The sequence below is a fragment of the Strix uralensis genome, chromosome 6 (genome assembly GCF_047716275.1).
Source record: "Strix uralensis isolate ZFMK-TIS-50842 chromosome 6, bStrUra1, whole genome shotgun sequence".
Lineage (NCBI taxonomy): Eukaryota > Metazoa > Chordata > Aves > Strigiformes > Strigidae > Strix > Strix uralensis.
Window position 1 is genome coordinate 22330800 of NC_133977.1, and position 10694 is coordinate 22341493.

Here is a 10694-nt window from a genome sequence, read left to right on the forward strand (position 1 = left end):
AGTAATTTAGGGTAAAAGGGAGTGCGAAGATCAAGTATGTGCCCCCAAAACAAAAATAGAATAATCTAGAAAATTTAGAGTTCAGGTTAAACTGAAATCAGAACACAAATTACAAAAGTGCTCAATGAAGACAACTGCAAAAACATAGTTCTCTTATAGAAGCAGAAGTTATTGATGAAAAATGTCTTTAATGTCAGCTTAATTTAGTATCTCAGATTATTTATGCATATAGGGATACAGTATGGAATCCTTACGAAGTATAGTTAGTTGATTAGAGACTTACAGAAAATTAGAGAAAATAATGGTAAATAATTGCTTACTGTTTGTAGGCAACAAAGAGTAGTACTGAGAAATAAATTTTAGAAAGTCAAAAGTAGGAGGCATGGTTTTGGCAGAATTACTTTTCACTCACTAAAGAAAAGTAGCGTAGAGGTCAGGATCTGAGTTGGAAATGGAGATAATCAAGTTAGAAAATATTCTGGGAAACACATACATTACTATTCTTTAGAAGCATTTTCTTATCAAATCTGCTGTGAAGTTTTCAGGTGTAGCATCTGATTTTTCTCATGGTCCACAACTTGAGTCACACACTGCTCAGATAACCTGCCTGAGGTTGTATGAGTACTGACTGGTGGCTAAGTTTGCACCTAGATCCTGCTGCTTTTAGATGCTAAGGCAGTCATGCAGATCCAAAAGCTTCCTTTAAACACAGACTAAGTATAATAACTGAATGTAAGCAGTAAATGTTATGAAGATTTTGTATTCTTTCAATATCATAGTTCTTACATCGGTCATATTTCTAACCTGAATTTTACTTTGTTACATATTTTTTAAAAAAAATAGTACTTTGTTAATTTAGTAAAAGAATATATTTGTCAAAATCTTATATTTCAGAAGAATTTTCTATTTTGAAAGTAATTTATTCACATTGTCAAACTGCTTAATTACTGTAGATTTACGGTGTTAAACCATTTTTTGTAAAGACATCCAAGTAGTTGTTTAACATCTAAAATGTTCGGATTTGTTACAATGTTTTTACACTGTTTGGTACTTTAGCTATAAAGAAGATTTAATATAGCTTGATAACAGTCCACGTATTATAAAAATTCTTCTAAAGATATGTGGTATTTTTCATATCAAGGTAATTTTCAGATGACTGTGCCTCAAATGCAGCCACCTCAAAATTCAATCACAGGATCACAGAGTAGTTTGGGTTGGAAGGTACCTTTAAAGGTCATCTAGTCCAGCCCACCTCCAGTGAGCAGGGACACCTTCCACTAGACCAGGTTGCTCAGAGCCCTGACCTTGAATGTTTCCAGGAATGGGGCATCTACTACCTCTCTAGGCAACCTCTTCCAGTGTTTCACCACCCTCATCAGAGCTGTTAAAACTAACAGCAACACGATACAGTATCTTAAATAAGAATTTAAAGTTCTGGGAGAGTTTGTCCTAAGGTGAGCTCTGTATGCTCTATTCATGAACTAATTTAAACCCTGATCTGCAAGCTGTCGACAGCTCCTTGCTATTGCAATTCTCGATGTATGTCAGGCAAAAACAGCCTATTTGTTTCACTGTCGACTACAGTGGTTCTATAGTGGGCAACTATGAAGTCTAAACCTAGTTCTCATTTTCAGAAACTAAGTTATGGGGGCACTTCTGGGCCATGGGAATCTTAATGACCATAAACAATTAGGACTGATTTTTATCTCACCAACAGAACAGCGCTTTCTAAAGCACATTCATAGTGCTTGTGTAGATTTCAGTTGAATACGAACTCAGTATGAATAATTCCACCACATAAATCTTAAATTGCTTCTTCCTGAGTGGGGTATGCCTGCTGAAAAAGTAACCACATGTATTTCCTTGTGTACTTTAACGATATTTCAGGTTATGACTGATTGTCCACACAAGGTGTTCTTACTGGAGATGTTGCTTTAACTTTGTTACTTTGTTTTTGAACTCAGAAGTTTAACAAAAACAAGTCAGATGCTTGATGTAGTGAGTGCATTTCATATGTGATCTAAAGATAACTGAGTCATGGTATTTTTTTTACCAAAAATCAAAATTACTAGAATGTCTCCTTATGACCTGCTTTTCCAAGGAGTGAGTTAATAAAACGTTATTTCCACTTGTTTGCAGAGTAGAATTGTCATAGATGATACATACCATAGCAAGCCAAGTTGTGAACTTTCAGGGTTAGTGACTGAACCAAATCTGTCAGGTCGTTCACACACTTTAACCTTCTCTTCAAATGAGGTGAGTTTCAAAGTGTGTATATGTGTCTTGTTGATGTTGTTGTTCACACTACAGCATGTTTAATAGAAACAGATTTGTGTAATGTGAAACTAGATGGCTGTTTCCATATTTGAATGTTGAAGAGCACTGTAAAGAATTGTAAGCTGTTACTGAACTAAGGACACGGACTGGTAGATGGTATATCACCCTTTCTGTTCTGATCCTAGTTATAAGAATTAGAATGAACTCTTTCTAATCAAATTGCAGGTTTTGATTTTTAAATATAACACCTTTCTGTTCCACTAATTTAAAGCAATTTCCTGGGTGAATGAAAACTGCAACATTTTTGATCTTGCCTTCACATTTGTGCAGGTTTGTTTTACCATAAAATTTCCTCTCAATCAAAACAAACAACAGGAAAAAAAGGAGAAAAAACCCAACAACTAAACAAACCAGAATATACTGGTTCTGATATATAGGTAGAAACCAGATACCTGAAAATCAGTGTTCATTCCCCTGGAGAACCAACTCCTTTGGCTACAGCTGAAACCTGAAGTCAACACTTCGGTAACGTTCTGAGATACTGTCTCATTCAGTGTTTGACTGATGGGCGTCTTTATAAATTAAATCCTTTATAGACTGGGAGGAGTCATTAAAAGCTGAACACAATCATCTTCCAGAATTGAGTTAGAGGGCTTGCCAAACTGGTAGTGATAATGTTTGAAGAAAAAAATTAAATGATGGTTCATGAATGTGGGGGTTGGTTATTAGCTATGTTAAACCAGGCTTTCGTGAAATCTTCAAATATTCCAGTATTATGTAGGAAGTCAGAACAATCTTACAAACAATGTTATAAATATTAAATCAAAAATTGTATAACTAGCTTACAGGTTTCAGTAGTGGATTAATTTCTTGCAGATTTTTATCAGAGGTGACAGTCATAGATCTAATGAAAACCGGAGGAACTCCAGTTAATATCTATCATCGCAAGTGCTCTCTGCACTTTTTTAAATGAAATGGTTCATGAATGGAATATGTTTCTAAAACTTTCAAGCGGTATAAATCATAAGATTTTAACAAAACCAAATATCTTCTTGAATACTGTTCTTTGATAAGTGTTACAACTTTCAGTAAACTTCTGGTTCTAAAACTCAAACGAAAGTTGTCTATTACCAATTGTGCTTGTGTAAAGTCATGATTTAAGCCTTTTTTTTTGTTATGGATGAGTCTGATTCTAGCATTCTCTCTAGTTCATATGTTGCTTATGCACATAGCCAATAAAAGTTGTTTGTACCTTTTGCGTAATTCCATTGACTATCAGTGTTTGTTCTGAGGATAAATACACTCAGAGCTGGTTTCTCTTTTGGAAAGCAGTATGTGTGAAGAAGGTAGTTCTGTTCTTGTTTTTTTTTAATTAGAAGTACAATACATTGAGGTCTAGGAAAAAATAAGTAACCAATCTTACAGCAATTTTGGGTATTTCAAATCCTTAACTTAAGCTCTTCACAGGTAGAATTTCTACCTGGTGCTTGTTGTTCGGATGGGTTCATAAATATACACTAGGGATCATGCTAGCCAGTGTGACAACCCCTGCTTTCAGAGGAACGGGCTACGGTATGCTGCCCTATGAACCCTGGAATTGTTAGTAGACAGGAGATGGAAGCACCTCTTAGAAATCTAGACAGGAGCAGCACTGAAGAGTCTGCCTCTGCTGGGCAGATACTTACAGGCAGTTTGGGGAAGTGACTGTGTGGTGAGAGTTAGGTAGGTAGCAGCCAGCTAGTTACAGCAAAGGCACCTTCCACTCACAGTTGGTTATTAAGCTAGCTAGTAATCCCTCCTACCCTTCTAAAGTTTTTAGTCTGTTAAATGGTGTGATGGCATTGGTGTTTTCTTGAGTTTTGCATTTTTATCTTTAGACCCTTCAGTATTTCTGTACTTGCTTTCTGAATCACCTGTGTTTTTATGCAGGAGCACATGATTTTCTCATGCTTCCATACCTTATAAGTAGTTTTAGTTCTGCTTTCTGAATTTGCAGCTGATCTTGTGTGTGTGTGTGTTGGCTGTTTTGGGGACTGTAACTGATGTACAGACAGCTTGGGACAGTCCTTCTGCCTCTGGAAGGACAGTGAACAATTGGGAAAAAAATTATGTAGAGGTGTTATTTAATGACCAATAGCATTACTCAAAAATCAGTGCTCTTCATCTTATTCTTTTACACTTTTCACTTTTCTATTCATATACTGAAAAAAAAAGTTAAATGTGCTTTTCCCTTGTGCAGTAGTGAAAAATTCAAATTATACAGGACTAAATATCTTCCTGTTCACTTCTGTGAGGAGATGATGTCTAAGTGTTTTAATACAGATTCAGTTTTTGGTACAACAACTTCTGGTTTTAGGTTGTGTCTTTACTGATATAAAGTAGGAGGTGTTTGTTAGCAGCTGATAATGCTGAAAGCCTAGACTGGAATTAGTAGCTCAGTCTGGAGGACTCCTCTGAGGTACAAGTCTGTTAGCTACTCTAATCTGTGCTGCTTGGAGGAACTGCTGCAGAGAGCCCCTGAGATTCTGTCAGGGGACTGCATTCCCCTGGTGAAATGAATGAATCTAGGGCTCTTTGTTTGACAGGAGTACACCTTCTTCAAGTACTTATACTTTGAAATTTCAGAAGCAAAGTTCTTGCATGGCTAGTGCAGATTAAATAAAACTAATGAGTGAGTTCCAACTGGAATGAAACTTTTTACAGATTTCTCAGTGTAAAAGAGATACGTATATAGATAGGTAGATATATACACGCACCCCAGAGGATAAAAGTATGTGTGTGTGTATATATATATAAAAAAAATATGTCACAATATATATTTCAGTATTTCTTGCTGCTGATAGACCACACACAACTCTGGCATACAGGTCAAACTTGAAATGTAAAAAGTTTCCCCTTTTTTTGTGTATTATTCATGAACACTTGCTAGTATGAGACAAAACACAAAGTTACCAATATATATTTTTGTATTACAATATCAGGTTGAGGAGTGCTATTACCTGAAACGATTTAAAATAAATGGGCATTTTTAAATTCCTTTAGTAATTTATACAATAAATCTTCTTTCTCTGTACGAAGCATCTCAAGCTTGATACAGCTTGGATAGAAAACTCACTGGGCCCCAGTTGTCTTGACACAGATGCTGTATAGAGCACTTCAAGCAAAACCTCTTCTAGAGCCCTTGGCTGTTGTTTTACAAAAATTGTTGTTCTTTTGCATATCAGGAAGGTGGATGTGTTGTATCTGTGTATCTTGTTATATCTATGTAAGCATTTTAATTTGGATTACGAGTTAATTTTTGAAGTAAATCTCCTGATTGTCCCCACTTGCCTTACCTTGATTTATCTTGGAAATCAAATCAGGTGTATTCCTGGTACATTCCCACTGAAAATCCTTCGAAATGCTTGCAGGATGGATTTTAGGACCTCAGCACAAACTGTTATGCTCTACAAACTTTTTCTTATTTATCTGCACTACCTCCTAATGTAACCACTGTCCTTTGTTTCACAGACCAGGGAAAGAAAACAATTTCTAATTATATGTAGTCCTCTGATGCATCAGAAATTTAAAATTGTATTTGTTTCACCTCAGATGTGTGTTCCATGTTGCACTCTCAGTTCTAGTTTACAGTATGACCGGATTGTATGACAGGCCTATGTCTCGCTGTCTTTCACTCGCAATAGCCAGAATTACTTTGTTACATTCAATCAACTCTCCCAAATTTTCCATCAAGGGATTTGGATTTTTGTGAGATCACTCTGGTTGGATATGTAGTTGTTCACCTGAAACTTACAGGGTCATGTATCAAATCCATCGCTAGAAAGATGCTTATTTCCATGTTTTCTGTTTACAAATTACACGTGTGTGGCTCGCTGGAAAAAATGGGCATACTTCTCTCTGTTTTGAAAATGTCTTTGATAAGTAGTGGAAGCTGCCTCATGGAGCAGTCCACAAGTCTAATTCACTCAATCATGAGCTAGTGAGAGATCATTTTGGATAGTTAATAAAACTTCTGGTAACTCTGATGTTACCAATTCAAGTATTGCACTAGAATTCTTCTGTACAGATATTGAGCTGTTTTATGTAGCTTTTTTGTGATGAAGTAATAAAGCACTTCAGGACATACAGCAGTACCCTTTTCCCCTCAAAAGCTAACTGAAATTGAAGCAGGGAACTTCAAAAGCTCTGTGAGCAAGGGTATTTTCAGTGGAAGGCTACAAGCTCTTCTGAAATGGTCTTCTACTAGGCAGACCCTTTAAAATGATGATGTGATGGCATTAGATGAAAGAATAAACAGTCCTCTCTATTTAGAAATGCACCAAATTTACTAAAACTGTACCTGGAACAGTCACCAGATTTACTGACTACTAAAATTGCTTTTATTCTGGATTTCCTTTACTTAACAATAATCAATAATACAGTTGAAGAGCTACTTGATTATTCTTAATGCTGTGTAAGGCAGTATCTAACATTAGGATTGAGCTACCTTAACTGACTGAGGAAACTTGTTCATTGTTAGGATACATCAAATTTAAGTGAATGCTTTGCTATATAATTTCTTAGAGAAAACCAGTTGTGTTCTCTATTTCTGACTTAGTTTGTGTTGAATGTTGTAGTGTCTTTTTGTTTATAGCAAATTCCTAGGCAAACTGACTGTAAACTGTGATCTCAACTTAAGTCCTTTTGGAGCTAGAGTATGTTTAAAAATGTATTTTATTAATCAAACTCAGTTGGCAACTGGAATTCAACATACAGTCAAGTAAAATATTGCTTACGGTGACTTTTCTCAATTGGTTAGGCATTAGATGATGAATTTACAACAACAGGAAAGCAAAATCAATGGCACAGTAGACCTATTTGTGAATGGACCACCCAGCAAGTGTGCCACTGGTTAATGGGAATGAACATGGAGCAGTATATTACAGAGTTCACAGCTATGAACATAGATGGACAGCAGTTAATGCAGCTTGACAGCGAGAAGTTAAAGGTATGTGAATATCCCAGGATAGATTTGTAACTGTATAAATTTCACTGCTGACTTAGACATATTTTTAACCTACAAAGTCTATTCTCCTGGTTTTGTGGCTTTTTAAGGGATAGAGTTTTGCTTTTGAAATACTTGGGAGACTATACAGTTAGATGAGAATTTAGTAATTGATTGAACAATTAAAGACAAGCCAGTTTTAATCAGAAAAATACCAAGTATTTCTTCCTTGTTTGCATCTTGAGGAAATCAAAGTAAGCATAATTTCCCAAAGGGGCTTGATACATCTATCCTCAATCTCAGCATAAGGTCACATCAAAACAAGATCCAGCCAATTCAAATGCATAGAACTGCAGGATTCACTTTTAGAAATCTCTTTCTTCCCTATCTGCTCTTCAGATGGGAAGGCTAAAATCTTATCTGGTGACCTTCTAAATGTTTTTGGGTTTTACTCCTGCTGAAAAAAATCTATTCTACATTTTTCTTTTGAGCCTTTTCTTGCCATTTTACCTCTGGGATCTGCATGGTATGTATCCCTTATAGTGCTATTAAACTCTTTTGGGGTTTTTTTGTCATTATCAGACTGCATTTTGAACAGGCAAGATGTGTGACTAAAATGAGGTTCATTGGTCTATTCTGGCATAAGGCAAATTATTGTTAATGATCAACAGTAGGATTTGAGTGTTTTAGGGAGGAAAAAAAAGTGTCTTAACTTCAGTCTCCAAAATATACCTGCATTTTAGAACAGATGTGCAACACTAAACGTCCTGTATTTTGTCAGATATTTTCTTGGACACAGAGGAAATACCTGTTACGTGTCTGTCAAATGCCTGTCTATTTGGGGAATTTTGAATGTTGATACTTAAAGCTTAGTTTACACCCAGTGCCATTCAGAGTTCCATAGGGTGTGAGCGAGTGCTGTCTGTAACTTGGCATCGGGTGCTGCCACCTGCTGATCAAAAATCAAAGTGTATCGTTTACTTAATACACTTTCTAATAGTACACTCTAAAATCCTTAATATTAAAAATTAGAGACTAGTTACTGAATATAAATTCCTCTTGTATAAAAAGAGCTAGAAAATATTTTGAGACTACTATTTATTATGCTATTTGCTTGAAATTCTCATTTGTCTATGTGTTTGTAAATGCACCAAGAAGCTGTTACTGCACAACTGAAAAAGAATAGGCCCTTGTTTCCTTACCTTGTTTCCCAGATGATCATTTACAATGCTCTTGAGGACTTAAATCCTTATTTTCCAAATAAACAGGCTATCTTGCAGCAAAGTGATTAACGCTTTTTTAAACCGTTCACGTGCAAGCACTGATGAGTTATGTAGGAAAAATTAATTACGAGGTTTTTTCTTTTCTTCCTTCCCCCCCCAAAGGCTTTGGGAGTTTCCAGTCAAAATGACCGATCAACAATAAAGAAAAAAATTAAGGATATTAGAAAAACACAAGAAAAACTGGAAAAGCAGAAGGAAAAGGTTCAAAAGAAGGAGAGAGAAGTTCGCAAGACTGGCAGAGTGGTAGCCACTCTTGAATCAAGCTGCTGAAGTGACCCTGTTTTGTTTTAGCGCAGACTTGCTTCATCCTGAGGAAGTTCAGCAGATTTGTATATAATTGTACAATTGAGGGAGGAGGGAAAGTGCAACAGTTTAACATGGTAGGTGGTTTTTTTACTTTTTAATTATGGTCCCTCCCAATTACAACCCAATAAAATGAAATGTTTTCATTATTTTTATTCCTAGTTGACTCTGCCTGTACTAATAGACAATAATTTAACTTTCTGCCTTAAGTGATATTTGTGCTTTTAAGACCTCATATGCCCTTTTCATTGAAATTGATGTTTGTGAAAAGTAGAATGCAGTATTAAAAATCATTCCAATATTAGTCAACCAGCATTTGATAGAGTTGAATCTGATAGAGGGACAATAGAAAAATCCTGCCAACAAATTCAGTCTGTGACAGTCTGTTTATCTGTTGCCACTAAAGATGTATAGTAAAAATTAAGTTTAAGAAAACAGTAATGTCAAATTAATTTAAACAGAAAGCATGTATTTCAAATTTATGGATTATTTTGTTTAAATTCTTGTATTTCTGTGTTTTTCATTCAAAGTTCACTGTAGTAGCACATTGTTTTTGAATTCTGTGTTGCAATTTACTGAGAGAATAACAAGAAATATTAAGTAGTTTTCACAAACTACATATACTAAGCATAATAATAAGTTTTCTGTACACTACCCGTATGGTGTTGGGACAAGGTTTAAACCTATAAATAAGATCTTTTTTAACCTATTTTTCCTAAATAATACATAGTTTTATAGATTTATGCTATGAATAAGATCAATTTGCAATACATGTATTTCTCTTTTCTACCTGCTACAAGATTTTTGCGGACCAAATTTATATATTTGCTAATTTTAAACTACACTGTTTTTCAAACTTAAAATACTGAGGGAAGAATTGTAGGAAAAATTATCAGTGAAGCACTGGGTTTCTGCATTGTATTTGAATGTTCGATTGTAGATTACAGATTATTTCTCTTTCTTTAAAGGAGGATTTGATTCTCAGAATAGTTTAGTACATGAATTGGTGTTTTGTATATTTACATACTATTTTCTAGAGATACTGCAACAGCACTTCCTTTAATTAGATTATTCCAGAGACATAGACTAGTTCAAATATGAATTCCACCATAGAATGCACTAGAACAAAACTTACATAACTCATTTATGTGGACCAAGTTCTCCTTTAAATCTATGAACTGTTTTTCATTTTAATTAAATGAAAGAACTTCACTGTTGCTGTTTCACAGTTTTGGTTTTTTTTGTATAAATGTCTCATGAATTTCAGCAAAAGAACTGTGTGGAAATGCTTCTGCACACTATGCATTTCCGAAATAAAAAGTCTGAAAATCTTGGTAAGAATTACTTTTAAAAAGACGTTCAATTTTCACTTTTGTGCATTAAGAAACAATTCTCTGGTCAAGATTTAACTTAGTTTCCAGTACCTTTGAGTTTGTACTTCAAACTTACAGTCCTTGAGCCAGAGAGGAATGCTGCCTTACTGATAAAAGAGAAGGGAATTAGAAGTACGGAATGATCAAATGCTTAGGATCACACGTGTAAAACCACTGTTCAATTAATTCAGTCAAGGAAGCTTATTTCTTGGTTAAGTGCTTTCAGCTAGAACAGAGAATATTGATACAACTATGTATTACCTTTTTCCTTTAAGCTTATGGAACTGAACGTTGCACCCTGTGAAGAGTGTGTTTCTCAGGAAGGAGACTAGTGGAAATAATGGTTTCAAAGACTTGCCTGTGTGCAGAGCTGTTGTAGCTAAATGGGGGCTATAGCTGGATGATAAACTCACCTGGCACCTGAGCATAAGAACATTGATTATCACAGACCACAGCATTTAACATCTGTTAGAT

At 35.3% G+C, this 10694-nt stretch overlaps 1 protein-coding gene across 3 annotated transcripts in view; it reads left to right on the forward strand.

Annotated features, from left to right (window-relative positions):
• Positions 1–10059, forward strand: part of LOC141945274 (neurabin-2-like) — a 46188-nt gene extending 36129 nt beyond the window's left edge. For 2 of the 3 annotated variants that reach the window (XM_074873207.1, XM_074873208.1), the window contains exons 17-19: positions 2140–2256; positions 7076–7264; positions 8647–10059. In XM_074873207.1, coding sequence (XP_074729308.1) covers positions 2140–2256; positions 7076–7264; positions 8647–8814 — 474 coding nt within the window. In that variant the 3' untranslated portion in view covers positions 8815–10059. The remainder of the gene's footprint in view (positions 1–2139; positions 2257–7075; positions 7265–8646) is intronic. The other variant, XM_074873209.1, reaches the window with a different exon arrangement.
• The last annotated feature ends 635 nt before the right edge of the window (positions 10060–10694 follow it).